Source organism: Vombatus ursinus, unplaced genomic scaffold (genome assembly GCF_900497805.2).
Source record: "Vombatus ursinus unplaced genomic scaffold, bare-nosed wombat genome assembly UNPS02014170.1, whole genome shotgun sequence".
In the NCBI taxonomy this organism is placed as follows: Eukaryota; Metazoa; Chordata; class Mammalia; order Diprotodontia; family Vombatidae; genus Vombatus; species Vombatus ursinus.
In genome coordinates, this window is record NW_020953948.1 from 2,032,675 (window position 1) to 2,049,797 (window position 17,123).

General features: G+C 41.2%; 1 protein-coding gene and 1 non-coding gene across 3 annotated transcripts; one reads left to right on the plus strand and one right to left on the minus strand.

Annotated features, from left to right (window-relative positions):
- The first annotated feature begins 1,365 nt into the window (after nucleotides 1–1,365).
- On the plus strand, nucleotides 1,366–16,218 carry LOC114041201 (zinc finger protein 184-like). Of its 2 annotated transcripts, XM_027859546.1 has the most exons (5): nucleotides 1,366–1,423; nucleotides 2,781–2,869; nucleotides 8,627–8,869; nucleotides 11,218–11,313; nucleotides 14,781–16,218. In XM_027859546.1, exons 3-5 carry the CDS (start codon nucleotides 8,836–8,838, stop codon nucleotides 15,917–15,919), a joined length of 1,269 nt encoding a protein of 422 aa, XP_027715347.1. In that variant the 5' UTR covers nucleotides 1,366–1,423; nucleotides 2,781–2,869; nucleotides 8,627–8,835; the 3' UTR covers nucleotides 15,920–16,218. The 2 variants fall into 2 exon arrangements, with proteins under 2 accessions (XP_027715347.1, XP_027715348.1); XM_027859547.1 differs by lacking the exon at nucleotides 2,781–2,869 and having other exon boundaries at nucleotides 1,373–1,423.
- LOC114041247 lies at nucleotides 10,563–10,669 on the minus strand. The gene has a single exon (XR_003568896.1). It is a non-coding gene; the product is annotated as a U6 spliceosomal RNA (small nuclear RNA).
- Nucleotides 16,219–17,123: the final 905 nt, after the last annotated feature.

Below are 17,123 nucleotides of genomic sequence, written 5' to 3' on the forward strand. Positions count from 1 at the left end.
TCTGCTTGCACGCGTCGTGACGTCGGGAGAGTCCCTTTGATCTCTGGGCCTCAGTTCTCCCTTTTGTAAAATTAGGAGTTTGGGACTCGATGCTCTGAGAGGATCCCGTGAAAGTCTGGCTTTTGCGGCCCTGAAGTGAGGAGGACCTGAGTTCAAATCCGACCTGAGACCAAACACTTGACACTTACTAGCTGTGTGACCCTGGGCAAGTCACTTAACCCCAATTGCCAAAAACAAAAAACAAACAAACAAACAAAAAAAGAAAGTCTGGCTTGGGTGGAAGGGGCAGATGAGAGGGTACCTCGGGAAAGCGGCCTTAAAGCGAGAGTAGGATTTTGGTGGAGGTATAGCTTCTTCCCTTACCAGTTGGACCTCAGGTCCCCGCCACATTTTCCGTTTTGTGTTTCTTTCCCTAGAGGCATGTCACTGAACCGCAGTTTTAAGAGTTTTCAGCCTTCACTTCTTTCGTTGTGAGCTGCCCAGTGGGAGGTGATTCCTGCCGCTACAACACTCCTCAGAGGAGAAGGTAGCCAAAGACGAGAGGATTCCGGAACCAAAGAGAAGAAACAGGATCCTAAGTGGCCAGAAGATCTACACCTCAGGAGTGGCTCCGTTTCTTGATAAAAGTAATATATGTGTGCAGCAGTGCCACAAAGTGGCTTACCTGTGTCTTATATTGTGATGGGCAATTGTTTATTTTCTAAATTCGTGCTTATCAGTCATCTGAATTTTGAGTATTTCTTTTGTGGTGGAAATAAATAGCTGTCCTATGCTTGGTACCCATTTTTGTACGAGTACTTTTCTAGAAGGAAATTTGTTAATTCCTTTTTTGGGCAGATCTTAAACATGCGCCATACCAATGCTCGGTTTAGATATTTTCCTAGGAACTCCAGGAGGGGGAACCTAATACACCAGAGCTGGAGAAATGCACGACTTGTTTCTTTTAGCGACCAGGTTCCTCCAGGAACGAACCAGGGCCCTGGCTTCTGGAGCCGAACTGTCCCCTGTTGGGAGTGGGAGTGATTTACAACTAGGTGAAAAGGGATTGGAGAATTAATAATTGTGGGATTCAGAAGGGGCCTCTTGAAGACTGATCTCCCAAACCCAATCAGTCCGCACCATAATGCGCCCAGGGAAGGAATCCCTCCTCAGGAGCTTTCTCCCGTTTTGCAGAACGCGTCCCTCACTTAGCCAGGTTTCCAGATCTGGGCATGCGCAGAAGCTACTCTAGGACTCAGAACTACCTTTCCCAGAAGAGTTTGGGGAGATCGCTTCTTGGATCGATTTTGAGCCTCCTCGCTTGCCGTGGCAACAAGGTTAAGCCAGCCCGAGCTGGGAATCAGGGCCGGAAACGTCTACAGGCGGGACTTCCGTCTGCTCCATGGTGTTCTTCCTCTCGAGTGTGGCCGCCTCCACCAGTCAGGTATATGTCCCTGCAACGCCCCTGGGGCATCCTGTCTCCGCCCTCCCAAGCTGAGGTTCAGGCTCCTTCCTCTCGCCCCTCAGCTCTTTCTCATTGCCAGCCTTCCCTCCTGCGCATGCCCAGAACAGGAGACACAGGCTGCCTCGGCCCTGGGCCAGTCCCTGTGGGGGTGCGCGAGTGGCCCCGAAAAGGACAGAGATGTCCGGGTACTTCTGACCTGCCTCACCGGCACCTCCCTCTTCCCCGCCCCCCAACCTGTTCCTGCATCAGTTTCTTGGGTTTGGTCCTGGCCTTGGGACTGGAAGGAAAAAAGTACACTTCGCAGCGGCTTCTGGGAAATGTAGTACTGAGGCCCTCGGAGGCTCCTGCGCATGCTCAGGAAAGGGAGCTTCCTCCCCTCCCCCTCTGGAGAAGAGAGGCTGGATGTGGAGGCAGGAGCAGGGATCGAATCCCAGTCGTTCTGTGTGACCTGATGTCTTGCCCTCTCCAGACCACAGTTTCCAACTCTCTGTGAAATAATAGTCTCTTCTTTTCACAGGCAACTGGGAAATAAGAAAAACAGGAAATGGGGTATAGAAATCTATCCTGCCCTACAGGAATATAGAAGGGGAAGGGGATAAGAGAAGGGGGGGAGAGATAGAAGAGAGGGCAGACTAGGGGAAGGAGTATTCAGAATGCATGCCGTCTTGGGGTGGGGGGAGGGATGAGATGGGGAGAAAATTTGGAACTCAAAGTCTTGTGGAAGTGAATGTTGAAAACTGAAAGTAAATAAATTTAAATTTAAAATAATAATAATAATAAAAGAAATAATGATCTCATCCCTCTAGGGCAGTGAAATCGTAGCTTGGGTAGGAAAGGGAAATCGAGGCACGAGCAGAATTCCAGGAACATCCCTGAGGATGGGCCAACCCCAAGCTGCTAGGTGCTCCCCTTTTTCTTTGGTAGGAGGGTCTTCCCTAGGACTAATCTCCATTCCTTGTGTCAGAGATTTTGGTCTCTCCATTCCTCCCCGCTTCAGGTGTGGGACATTCAGGTACCCCTGGATGCTGCCCCAAGGACTTTGGCCCTTTCCCTTCCCATGAGACCAGCAGGACAAGAGGTTCCCCATCTTATTCTCCTAAACTTGGCCTTTTTGAGTGGTAATCTGTTGATTATCTCCAGTTATCTTGTATATGTCTTGTTTGTAATATTTGAGTGTTATATCTTGGGGAACAGAGACTGTCTTTTTAACTTTCTTTGTACCCCCAGCAGTTAGCACAGTGCCTATTTGATTTTTATGTGGAGGTGTGGGGACTTCTAATTTTGTCCCTTATCATGGAAATACTAGTCACCATCCTGTTTCCTCTCTTCTTCCCAGCTCTTTTTTCTGAGGATTCTGTACTTTTACAGAAGGCGCTGATTCAGGGGGAGAAAATGGGTCCTGTGATCCCACCAGCCAGGCGCCTGGTGAGTTGGATTTTCTTCCTTGCAGAAATAATAGCTAGGTTGTTGCTTCCAGTATGGACGCATCTCTTTCTCACATCCCCGAATCCCAAGACACTGGAGCCTTTATGATGGGTCGGATGCACCCCCATCCTCTGGCGTTTCTTCCTTCTAATGACAACTAAGATGTTTTCTCAGGAATTTAGTCCTCCTCTCTGCTCAGCTCTGAGCTAGATTCTCTGACTTCTCTCTGTCAAAGAGACCTCAGGCTCCACCAACTGTTTAGTATGTGTTAATCATGCATTTTCTGTCAGTTTTAAAGTATCAAAATGAGAAGTGCAGGCATTAAGTACTTCCGAGAAGTTCAGAAAAATAGTTTGATGTAAATAAAAATAATTTAAAATCAGGCACTTGACAGTCAACAATAAACACGAACATTTCCGTATATGCAGGATAGAAAAAAGAGACTTGCTTATGGAATCACGAATCAGCTATGTACAGCCGTATTTGTTTGTTTGTTTGTTTAAAGACTACATCAGTTTTGACATGCCAGTACCATGCCAGAGTTCTTGAAGAAAATACATGTTGAGTTGGCCCTTGGACTAGATAGGATGTGGTTAGTTTGTGGGGGCTGGTGAACATATCTTTGGTGGGAAATAATCCAACCAGCCTAGACTGACTACAATAGGCAGATCATGGGAAGGGTTTATTAGGAGATGAATTGGGGGTGGTAGGTGGGGATGCAGATTGTATCAAGTCATGAGTCAGTCATGGGGCAGCTAGGTGGTACAATGGATAGATCACTGGACCTGGAGTCGGTAAGATCTAAGTTCAAATCTGGCCTCAGACGCTAACTAGCAATGTGACCCTGGGCCAGTCATTTAACCCCTGTTTGCCTCAGTTTCTTCATCTGTAAAATGAAGATAATAATATCACCTACCTCCCAGGGTTGTTGTAAGGATCAAATGAGATTTTAATTGTAAAATACTTAGCACAGTGCCTGGCATGTAGTAAGCACTGTATAAATGTTAGTAATTATTATAATTGTTATTTCTTCTTGATAAGAGCAGATGGGAAGCAGAAACACCTCATCTGGTGGAAAGGATGAGAGGCAAAATTTTAGGGGTAGGGACGATGCTGAGACAAGGGTAGACGTGGCACCTCCATGTAAAGGAGGTAAATTTGTTGCTCTGTGTAGGATAAGAAAAGGAATGAAGTGCTGGAGATGTGACTCCACACTGCTTATTCTCCCGGGAAGTGGGGAGGGTGGGAACGAGTTAGATATTTGAGGAGAGAGGGGTTGAAATGAAAGGTGCAGGGGGTTGAGGCAGAGGGAGCGTGCCCCAGCAGAGATCTGGCATGAGAGGCCCTTGGGCTTCTGCCTCTGCCACCTGCCTACTTCTGCCCTGTGACATTGGGCAAGTTAAGTTCCCTGGGCCTCGTTTTCATCTTCTGTTGAATTAGACCATACTGGATGACTTCTAGAAACCCCTTCAACTCTTAACTCTACTTCTGTGATCCTTTGAAATGTGAATTTAATAGTGTGTGTTTTTTTGTATTTTTGGTTTTTGTTTTACCATTAAGTGAAAATAGAAGTTGGGTATTACTTGGTAAATAAACATTTATTAAGTACCTACTATAAGCCAAACACTGGGGATACAATACAGAAGTGAAACATTCCTTGCCCTCTAGGAGCTTAGCCTCTAGCCAGGGGAGACAGCATGTTTGTGTTGCTTTATATATGAAACAGATAAAGGTGATTTTTAGGAAGAGGGCACAGTCCCCTGGGAGGGATCAGGAAAGGCTTCATGTAGTGGGTGGCATTTGAACTGACCCTTGAATGAAACTGAGAATTCCCCAGTATTGGGTGGGAAAGGAGGCCGTTCCAGGCACGAGAGGACAGCCAGTGCAAAAGCACAGAACTGGGAGGAGGGGGGGTCATGAATGAGGAGCTGTTGAACTGAACCATAGAATGTGAAAGGGGGAGCAGTGTGTTATAAGGCCAGAAGGGGAGGTTGAGGCCAGATTTGAGAGGGATTTAGAGGCAGTGGGGAAATACTGGGACTTGGAAATGACCTCGTTAGACGTGTACTTGATAGCCCTTCAAGCAGTTAAATGAAGAAAGGATTAGAGGGAGGAGAGATGACGTAATGAGACTAGCAGGCTATGTAAGAGGTGATGGGGGACTAAGCATGGGGGTAACTCTGTATAAAGAGAAGGGGGCGGGATAGGAGGTGTAGAGGGGAGCACAGTAGAATTTGGCATCTGGGTGAGGTGGGGATGGGATAGATTTGAAGATGACTGCAAGGGTGAGAACTTAGGTGATTGCCCTGGAAGGATGGTCGTGATCCCCAGGAATGCTCATAATAGAGATGAGTTCATCCAGGGCTGGCGTGGATAAGGAATAACGAGTTCCTATTTAAATATGTAGAGTTTGAGCGGACTCTTGGACGTCCTGCTTGAAGTGTCCAATAGGCAGTTGGTGATATAGGGGCTCGAAGCACGGGAGAAAAACTAGGGCTGGGTGTGTAGATTTGGGAGTCATTTGCATAGAGATGATGATTAAACTCTTGTAGAAAGATGAGGAAAGGGCCTTGGAGCCCATAGAAGGAGTGTAAATATCGAAGTAAAAGTTCAGAGTGTAGTGATGGCACAGTGGTTAAGCTGAACCATTCGGTGTTGTGTTTGGGGATAAATTCTGCTGGAATCACTATTATTAGCTATGTCAAGCAGCTGCTCAGAGGATGCTTGTCTCATATAGAAAGTTCTCTACTAGCTAAGTCCTCTTTTGCCACAAGAAGTCTAGGGTTTAAATACCCTCCTAAAGTCCTGTTTCCAGAGAATTCTAGGTAATTACCTCTAAGCTTGCTTTAGTATTGCAAACTGAAGAACAAAACAAAATAGAGAAAGGAGAAAAAGTCCTGTCTCTTCCAGGATCAAATATAAAACCCTCTGGTGTTCAAAGCCCTCATAACCAGGCCCTTTCCAAGTTCTTACACCTCTGAGACCCTCCAGTCTTACAGATTTCCCCCTTGGCCCCATCTCTGCAATCCAGGGCTCTGGCCTCCCTATCACTCCTCAGGTAAGACTCTCTTGTCTTCTTATCTACTCTAGACATTTTCCATGTCTGGAATCTCTGGCTTTTTTCAAGTCCCAGCTAAGTTCCCACCATGTACAGTAAGCCTTTCCTGATTCCTTCCTTCCCTTCTCACATTTATGTGTGTGTGTGTGTGTGTGTGTGCGTGCGCGTGTGCGCACATGCACATGCATGTATGTATATATACACATGTATACAGACAACATATGTGTGCTGCATGTATATATGCACGTGTGTGGAGGTGTGTACGTGCATGTGTGTGTATATATCTATATGTATATATAGATATATACACACATATACATCTCGATCTTTATCTTTTTATATATAATTTTTGCATATAGTCTTCCCCACTAGACTATGAACCCTTTGAAAGAAGACACTGTCTTTTGTCTTTCTTTGTGTCACAGTGGATAGTGCACTGGGTCAAGAGTCAGGAAGACCTGTGTTCAAAGCCGGCCTTAGGTATGTAAATAGCTGTGTTACCCTGGGCAAGTCACTTAACCTCTGTTTGTCTCAGTTTCCTCAACTATAAAATGGGTATAATAACAGCCCTACCTTTCAGGGTTGTTCTGAGAGTCAAATGAGAAAATATTTGTAAAGTATCTAGTACAATACCTGGCACATAGTAGGTACTATATAAATGCTTATTCTCTTCCTTGCACTTAGCACAGTATTCAACACATAGTAGATTCTTAATAAATATTTGTTGACTGACTGATTGAAAACCAGCCAAAAATATATTTGTGATATTAGATCTTGGCCGTCAAAATGTAGCTTCAAAGACTCCAGGATGAGATGAAGTGTTGCTAATTATAGAGATCCTCAACAATAGGAAATTGTGAAAACAGGCCTGATTTTATCTTGTCACATAAAAAAGAAGCCTCCTTTATAACAAATATGTGGAGTCAGGAAAAATGCAAGCACATATTGGCTGTTTTAGAAACATATGTCTCATTCTCAATGAATGAAAGACGCAAGAGAACCATGAAGAGATAAACAGGAAAGAGAAATCAAAAGGCACTTATTAAGGTTGAACTGTTTACATTCCTGCAAGGAAAGATGATATTTGTAACTCATGAGACCTTTGTCAGTATTAGGGTAGTTGGAGGGAAAAAATTATATATATATATATATACATACATACATGTATGGAGAGAGAGAGAGAGAGATAGGTAGATAGAGGGCACAGGGTGAGTTGAAGATGAAGGGGTGATATATGGAGAATAAAATTAAGGGGTGAGAGGATTATACTGGGAGAAGGAGAAAGGGAGAGGCAGAATGGGGGTAAATTATCTCACATAAAACAGACAAGAAAAGGCTTCCAAGAAGCCTTTCAAGAAAAACCCTTCCAAGAAAAATTTCCACAGTGGAGTGGAAATGGGGGAAAGTGAGAGGGAATGGGTGAATCTTATTCTCATTGGATTTGGCTTAAGGAGGGAATAACATACACACTCAGTTGGGTATGGAAATATATCTTACCCTACAGGAAAACAGGGGGGGAAGGGGACAAGAGATCAGGGAGATGATAGAGGGGAGGGCAGATTGGGGGAGGGGATAATCAGAAGCAAACACTTCAAAGGAAGGACAGGGTCAAAAGAGAGAATAGGATAAACGGCAGGATAGGATGAAGGGAAATATACTTAGTTTTTCACAACAGGACTACTATGGAAGGGTTTTGCATGACTATACATGTATAACCCATGTCAAGTTGCTTGCCTTCTCAATGAGGGTGGGTGGTGAGGGAGGAAGGGAGAAAATTTGGAACCCAAAGTTTTAAAAACATGTTAAAAAAAATTGTTTTCACATGCAACTGGGAAATAAGATATACAGGAAATGGGGTATAGAAATCTGTCCTGCCCTACAGGAAAATTGAAGGGGAAAGGGATAAGAGAAAGGGATGGGGAGAGACAGAAGGGAAGGCAGACTAGGGGAAAGGGCATTCAGAATGCATGCCATCTTAGGTTGGGGGAAGGATGAGATGGGGAGACAATTTGGAGCTCAAAATCTTGTGGAAGTGAATGTTGAAAACTGGAAATAAATAAATTAAGGAAGAAGAAAACGAAAACTGCAAGCACACATTGGCTGTTTTAGAAACATGTCTCATTCTGTACCTTTAGCCCATCACTTCTCTGTTAGGAGGTGGATAGCATAACATATTATCTATCCTCCAGAGTCATGATTAGTCACTGGAATTCCAAAGTCTTTCAGAGTTTATCTTTACAGTCTTGTTCTGCTCATTTCATTCTGCATCAGCTCATACAAGTCTTCTTAAATTTCTCTGAAACCAACCCTTCTGTCATGTGTAGGGGCTCATTAATGTTGCATAACATTTATACACCATAATTTGTTCTGCCTTTCTCCTGGAAAAATAGACATACTTGAAGCAGATAAACACGGAAACTGCGTCATGCTTAAAGGCAACATCTACAATGAAATAATATCAATATTTTACTTCTATGCACTAATGATATAGCATTTATTTAAACATAACACAAAAGAAAAATGAATCAAATTACAGGGAAACATATACAACAAAACCATTCAGTTCATTTTGATCAAAAGTGGTAGTCCAAGTGAGAGGCCTAATCATTTCAGCTAAGCATCAAGACCTTCCTGAATGTGAATATACTTACAAGTTTGAGACTTCAATATTTTAAAAATATTTGTTTTGGAATTCTCAGAGCCTTGAACACTGTAAGAATTGCTCTTCTTGTCACCGGCCAACTTCTTGCCTCCTCCAAGGAGTTCTGCATAAGCGGTCATCCCTGGTTGAGCAGGATTGTGTTGGGTGTTTCAGGAGTCAGTGACATTCAAGGATGTGGCAGTGGACTTCACTGAGGAAGAGTGGCAGCACTTGGGCCCTGCTCAGAGAGACTTATACAAAGAAGTGATGCTGGACAATTATAGGAATCTTGTCTCCCTGGGTAAGAACAACTTTCCTCTGCTGTGATTTAGGATTTTCGCATAGAGATGAGGGAGGGAGGAGGGATTGGAATTCTCAATTCCTGGAGCCTGTGGGGAGTTTCTGTAATACTTGGCTGTCTCATTGGTATGCAGTGATATTCAGTAGTGCATGTAATACAGGCGATCTCTAGGCCCTTTGAGATCAGGTGACTAGGTGTTTCTGCTCCTGTTCCCAGGTGCTTTCTTTTTTACACCTGGAAATCATAGCTTTATAGTTCTGTCCCTGTAGCTGCAACTTTCTCGTTCACTATTTCATTCAATGAGAAGTTTTTTTCCTAAAGCACCAGGGCAGATTCCTGAAGATATGAAATGTTCTCATGTCTTTATTATCTTTAAATGAGTTTTTATTGATATAATTTGGGGTTTTTTTGAATCATCATAATTTCATGCAGTATCCTTCCCACTACCCCTTCTAGAGAGCCATCCCATATAACAAGTAATATTTTTATTTGTTTTTATTTATTCTTTTTTTTTTTTCGTAAGGCAATTGGGGTTAAGTGACTTGCCCAGGGACACACAGCTAGTAAGTGTCAAGTGTCTGGTCTAAGACCACATTTGAACTCAGGTCCTCCTGACTCCAGGGCCAGTGCTCTATCCACTGTGCCACCTAGCTGCCCCCCAAAAATAATATTTTTAAAGACAGAAAAAAAAGAGGAAAAAATCAGTATAATTGATCAATACATTGAAAAAAATCTAAAAATCTGTGCAATGTATAACACTTGTGGGCCTTCCCCACCTCTGCAGAGGGGTGGGATGGGAGTGTCTTCCACACTCTCCTTTTAAGACAGACTTATTTGTTCTATGTAATTTTGCAACAATTTTGATGTTTTTATGGTGGTTGTTTCTGTTAACATTGTTGGAGGCGTTGTGTGTGTTGCTGTCTTGTACATTGCTATCTTGTACATTGCTGTCTTGGCTCTGCTTACTTTACTCTGCATCAGTTCATGTAGATCTTTCCATATATCTCTGTGTTCCTCACATCCATTATTTATTATAGCACAGTAAAATTCCATTATATTCACAGACCATCATTTGTTTAGCCATTCCCCAATCAATGGGCATCTATTTTGTCTTCAATTCTTAGCTATCACAAAAAGTGGTGCTGTAAAACTTTTGGTGTATGTGAAAACTTTGTTTTTATCAATGATCTCCTTGGAGTATAAGCCTCAAGGTATTGGAATCTCTGGGTCAAAGAATATGGACTTAAAAAAAAATTATATATTTTTTCAAATAACGTGTAAAAACAATTTTTAACATTCATTTTAAAAAATTTTGAGTTTCAAATTCTCTCTCTTCCTTTCACACTCCCCCGCCTCCTCCTTGAGAAGGCAAACAATGTGATATAGATTATACATGTACAGTCATGAAAAACATATTTCTGTATTAGCAATGTTGTAAAAAAACAAAAACAAACCACAGATCCCCCCAAAAAATATCCCAAGAAAAATAAAGTAAAAAAATTGTGTGCTTTGATCTACATTCAGACTCCATTAGTTCTTTTCTGAGAAGGTGGGTTTAGCGTTTTTTTCATCATGAGTCCTTTGAATTATCTTGGATCATTTTATCGCTGAAAATAGCTAAGTCATTCACAGTTGATCATTGTACAGTATTGCTGTTACTGGACACCGTGTTCTCCTGGTTCTGCTCACTTCACAAAATATGGAATATTTCATGAATTTGCCCGTCATCTTTGTGCAGGGGCCATGCTAATCTTCTCAGTATTATTTCAGTTTTAATGTATGTGCTGCCAACGAGAGCATGTTCTCATTCCTCTATCATGGATTAAGTCACTTAAACCATTTTTCTTTTTGATTCCAAATTCACTTTATAACACATTTCCCAAATCTGCATGGAACATAATCCTATAGAGGTCCTTTCTATAATCTACTGGGCCTTCCTGGTCCATTTTTTCCCTGGTGTGGAAAAAACCAATATTTAAAATAACAACTTACATCCATACAGAGCAGTAAGGTCCAGAAAACACTGCATGTATTACCTTGTTTGGTCCTTGCAAGTGATTAGTACAGTGCCTGGCACATAGTAGGAGCTTTTTAAATGTTTATTGATTAATTGAATTGATTCATTACAAGAATCCTGTGAGTAAGTAGTGTTTTTATCCTCGCATTTAGATGAGCAAACAGAGGCTTTGAGAGGGGCACTGAACTAGCTTATTGTCAAGTGAGATTTGAACCTAGCTCTTTGCTGCTTTGTGGGTCCACATTCTTCCTGCTTTGACACCATGCCTCTCCTGGGAAAAGGGTAGACTTGAATTCTGAAGTAACTTTGCCACATCTTTTCCCATGAGCAGGGCTTCTGATTTCCAAACCAGATGTGATCTTCCAATTGGAGAGAGGAGAAGCCCCATGGGTGCTGGAGGGTAAAGACTCTGGATTCACATGTGTGGGTGAGTAGGTGAAAACCAGGCAGATGGAAGGCCCGGCTGAGGGCAGCATCTCTTCTGAAATGTTGTACTGAGAGGTCTCCCCAAAGTCTCCCAGACTCATCCTGCCCTGAGCTTCTCTCCAATGAGCTTCCTCATATACACACATTCATCCTCACTTCAAGTAACCAGAGTCACAGAACATTACATGAGCATAGAGCCTGAGATGTCATAAGGTCCAACCCTGGAGTTAAGAGCTAAATAAACAGAGGCCCAAAGAGAATTGGCCCACTCAGAATCCCAAAGCTGACAAATGGAAGGATTGTGCTTTGAACTGCAGGTCATGCCGCCATGCTCCATGACACCACTAACTGTATTTCCCTTCTGTGCTTACATCCAGACTCAGAGAATGTTGTTCCTGCTTACAAACAATAGGCCCTCTCTCTGTGCCAGAAAGCCCCTTCTTTCCTGCCACCCCCTGGAATTTTCCTCCTGCTCCTAAATCTTATTCTCTCTTTCTCACTTCATGTTTTCTGTTCCTTTTGCTTTCAGATACATATGTGTAGCATTCACATATCTATATCTGTCTAGATCTCTAGATCTCTATATCTAGATCTATATTTCTATCTGTATCCATATATCCATGTCTCTCTAGATAGATGGATTTAGAGCTCTAGATAAAGAGATCTATAGGAATCCTAAAATCTTGGCTATTTCACCATTTGGTTTCTTACCTTACCTTTGTTGATAAATTCCTCAGATACATCATTCATATTCATCCCTCTTCCAACTTAAAATCCTGTAGTTTGAATTTTTTTGTGTTAATCTATGGAAAATGCCTTTAAAGATCACCTTTGATTGTGTGACACTAATAGTAATAGCCTACATGTATGAAGCCCCTGAAATTTAGAAGGCCTTCAAAAAACCCTAACCATGCATTGGGAAGGCATCTCCTGTCACTTCCTTTGTGCAACCAAGATTAATTTTCTCCTTGGAGCTTATTGTGGTCTAGGGTGTCAGATTTTGATCTAAATCCCACTGCTGGGTTGAAACAGCATCTTCGACAGCATTTGCTACAATAAACTACAAGTAAGATGATCTTTGATAGGGATAAGTATAACATTTTGCCCTTGGATTAAACAAAATCAGCTTCACAAGTACAGGTTATGGGATGGGTAGGGAGCGGTTCCCCTGAAAGTGACATGGGAGTTGTACCATGCTGTACCGTCCAGTAGGAGAAAACAGTGTGAAGTGTCAGCCAAGAAGGCCAAGGTGCCCTTGAGCTCCATTTAAAAAGATATTGTAGGGGCAGCTAGGTGCCATAGTAAATAGAGCACTGGCCCTGAAGTCAGGAGGACCTGAGTTCGAATCCGGCCTCAGACCAAACACTTGACACTTACTAGCTATGTGACCCTGGGCAAGTTACTTAACCCCAATTGCCTAAAAAAAAAAAAAATTAAAAAATAAAGTTAAAAGATATTGTGTCCAGGAACACAAGGATGTGATAGTCTCACTGAATCGTACCCTTGTCAGACCACATTGAAGTACTGTATTCAGTTCTGACCATAGCTTTTTAGAAAGGACATTAATAAGCAAATTTCCTGTAAGATCTATGGACAGAGGAAGAGTTTATGACCAAACAAGAGATAGAAAGGTTCATGGGAGGTAAAATGGAAAATTTTGATTACATAAAATTAAAAAGTTTTTGCACAAACAAAACCAGTGCAGCCAAAATGAGAAGAAAAGCAGGAAACTGGAGGAATATCTTTGTAGCCAGTTTGTCTGATAAAGGTCTCGTTTCTCAGCTATGTAGGCAACTGCCCCAAATTTATGAGAATAAGAACCATTTCCCAATTGATAAAGGATCAAGGGATATGAATAGACATTTTTCAGAGGAAGAAATCAAAGCTATCTATAGTCTTGAAAAAATGCTCTAAATAACCAATAATTAGAGACATGCAAATTAAAACAACTCTGAGGTACCACCTCATGCTCAACAGATTGACTGATATGACAGAAAAGGATGACAAATGCTGGAGAGGATGTGGAAAAATAGGGACAGTAGTACACTGTGGGTGTAAGCTGTGAGCTAGTCCAACCATTCTGTAAAGCAATTTGGAACTGAGCCCCAAAAGCTATTAAACTGCGTACCCTTTGACCCAGCAAACCACTACTAGGTCTCTACCCCAAAAAGATCAAAGAAAAAGAGAAGGTACCCAAATGTACAACAATACTTATAGCAGATTTTTTTGTGGTGGCAAAGAATTGGAAACTGAGGAGGAGATGGCCATCAACTGGGGAAGAGTTGAACAAGTTATGGTTTATGAATGTGATAGAATACTGTGATTTCAGAAAAACACAGGGAGACATGAACTGATACAAAGCGAATTGAGTTGAATTGTGAAGATAGTCAACTGTGAAAGACTTGGTAACTGATAAACGCAGTGACTTGGCACATTTCCGAAGGATTCATGATGAAAAGTGCTGTCCGTCTCCGGAGAGAGAGCTGATGGACTTAGTGCAGATCTAAGTACATGTTTGTTTTTCTTTTTCTCATTTTTTCCCTCAAAACATGGCTAATGTGAACATTGGCTTTACATTACTTCATATTCTACTTGGTTTTGTATTTCTTGGCTTCTCAATTAGGGGGAGGGGAAGAGAGAATCTGGGCTGAAAATAAAATAAAATTGAATGAAAAGTAAACAGACAGAAATGGAATTGGGTGGCCACTTCGAGCAAAAGGTGGTGACAACTTGTCAGCTCTGTTGTAGAGGGCATCCTTTTACAGCAATGGTGAGACTAGCTGGTCCTGGGATTCCTTTTAACTTTGAAACTTTACCATGCGTAGTGAGGAGATTCAATAACTTTCAATAGCTTATCTTCTCATGTTGTCTTTGGGGTCATTAGGTCATTATAATCAGTTTCAGTTGTGACATCATCATCGTCATCATTATTGACTTTTGTTATCTTTGCCAAACATAGGATTGAGGTAGAACATCAGAATTATTTTGATTTGTCTCCTTTATTAATATTTTGGAGCAAGATTGTTATTGATCTCGTGATGGATTTTACTGATCAGCATTTTCTTTTCTAGCTACTTACAAGTTATCTATCTGTTTGTTAAGACTGTAGAACTTTGCTAAAAATAAGCACCGTGGTTACCAGTCTCTAGTTTGTGGGATCAAACTTTCCTCCATTTTTGAAAATTGCATTATTTTCCTAAAAATGATTAATTTTTACCTGCCATCTACAATTATTTCATAATCCACTTAGTACTCGATACCTAAAACCCTTTAAAGCAGCTAGGTGCTCTGTTGTTGTTTCATTATGTATCTCAAGCATCAAATTATACCTCGCATTATATTTGTTCTCTCTAGCATGTCACTCATTTTTCTTCTGAGTAGAAACAGACTCTAGAATGTCCTCTATGACAGTTTACTTTCTGCCAGCACAGAGAATAGTGGAGATTGACCCTTTTTTATTTCTTTCAGGGTTCCTTAGTCCAGAGACCCTGTATGAATCAGCGGAGTCAACTCCGGAACAAGGCATTTCTCTGGAAAAGTCATCTGAAAAGAAACTTAAGACAGGTGGTCCCTGGGATAACAAAGTAGAAGAAGCCTGGGAATGTGATATTAGATCAGAGCAACTGAAGTCTAACCAGGAAAGACAATCCAGGCAACAGACAACTGTACACAAAAAAAGTTGGGCTAAGTTTAATTCTAATGAATCTTGTATATTTGGAAGTTTCAGTTTGGTATCAAACCTCATTCCGCAACAGGAAATTCATAAAGTTAAAAGGTTTCAGAAATGTGGCACATACGGAAAGAATTTCAAAAAGCGTATAGATCCAAGCAAATATGATAGGCTCTTTTCCAGGAAGAAGCCATGCAGGAAGTCACGAAGTTACTCCTCAGACTTTATTCAGCCTCATAGAAAACATACTAAAGAAAAAACATATGAATGTGGGAAAGTCTCGAGGAATAGTAAATCTTACAAAAATTGTCAGAGAATTCATATTGTACAGAAAACCTTTGAATGTTATGAATGTGGGAAATCTTTTAGCTGTTGGAACTACATTACTATACACCAGAGAATTCATACTGGAGAGAAGCCCTTTAAATGCAAGGAATGTGGTGAATCTTTTACCTGGTATAGACAGCTTACTGAACATAAGAGAATTCATATTGGAGCAAAGAAGCCCTTTGAATGTAATCAGTGTGGTAAAGCCTTCAGTTTAAGTTCTGACCTTACTCGACATGAGAAAATTCACACTGGAGAGAAACCCTTTGAATGTTATGCATGTGGGGAATCTTTTACCTGGCCTTCACAACTTACTGAACATAAGAGAATTCATACTGGAGCGAAGAAACCTTTTGAATGTAATCAGTGTGGGAAAGCTTTCAGTCGAAGTGCACACCTTATTGTACACCAGAGAACTCATACTGGAGAAAAACCCTTTGACTGTTATGCATGTGGGAAATCTTTCAATCGTAGTGAGAACCTTACTCGACATGAGAGAATTCATACTGGAGAGAAACCCTTTGAGTGCAAACAATGTGGGAAAAACTTCAGTTGCAGAAGCTACGTTAAAATACATCAGAGAATTCACACTGGAGAGAAACCTTTTTAATGTAATGAATGTAGGGGATCCTTTATCTGGCATACTTAATTTACTGAACAGGATAGAGTTCATTTGCAGATAACCCATTTAATTGTAGTAAATGTGAGAAATCTTTTAGCTACAGGACACAGCTTATTGTAAGTAAAGATTTGCACTGAATATTAAACTTTTGAATGTAATCAATGTGGAAAGGTTTTCAGCTGCTATTATTGCTTTGCTTGACTTGAGAGTATTCATATAAATGAGAATAAGATCATAGATTTAGGCCTGGAAGCAACCTTAGAGTAGGGTCATGGATCCTTTTGGAAATCTGGTGAAGCCTATGAATCCTTTCTCAGAATAATGTTTTAAATATATAAAATGAAATATATAAGATTACAAGGAAACTAACTATATTGATATACAGTTAGCAAAACGTTTTTTCAAAAATTCATGGACCCAGGTTTAGAGTCTCTGCTTTGCAGACAAATCTAGTCCAAACACTTTATTTTATAGATGATGAAACGGAGGCCCAGAGAAGGGAAATGAGCTATTTGAGGTGACACATGTAGTAAGTGACAGAGATAGGATCTGAACAAAGCCTCTCTGACTCCCAGTCCAATGCTTTTTCTCCCTCCTGTGCTGAGTCCATCTATTATAATTTGCACCTGGACAGTTAACTCCTCTGCAGCATCACTGATAAGTGGCCATCTCTCCTTTGCATGAAAACTTTCATTGAAAAGAGAACCCATCATTTCATTTGGCAGTCCTTTCCAATTTTGGACATTTCTATTGGAAAATTTTTCTGTATTTCAAGCTTTAATACCTTTCTGCAGAGTTCATTACTTCTATGATGTGCAAATAAACTGTGACAGCAAAATGATTTTGTTGACATGCAACAAACCTTGAGATGTTTTTTGTTTTTTTTTACATTTCTAAAATTTAAGAAATATGCAGCATATCCTCCTTTTGCCACAGTCATTTGTTTGATGTGATTTGGCATTGCAGTTACAAGATTTCAACACATTCTTTTTCTTCTTTGTTTTTTTTTTGTTTTTTTTTTTGGGTGAGGCAGTTGGGGTTAAGTGATTTGCCCTAGGGTCACACAACTAGTAAATGTCAAGGATCTGGTCTGAGGTCAGATTTGAACTCAGGTCCTCCTAACTCCAGGGCCTGTGCTCTATCCATTGTGCCACCTCGCTGTCCCCAAAACCATTCTTTTTCATACCTGTAA

Bases quoted from the DNA above. Each gene is read 5' to 3' on its own strand.
- LOC114041201 (XM_027859546.1), top strand. From the start codon at position 8,836: ATGCTGGACAATTATAGGAATCTTGTCTCCCTGG. The intron at 8,870-11,217 runs GTAAGAACAACT...TCCCATGAGCAG, and splicing joins TAGGAATCTTGTCTCCCTGG to GGCTTCTGATTTCCAAACCA. The intron at 11,314-14,780 runs GTGAGTAGGTGA...TATTTCTTTCAG, and splicing joins CTCTGGATTCACATGTGTGG to GGTTCCTTAGTCCAGAGACC.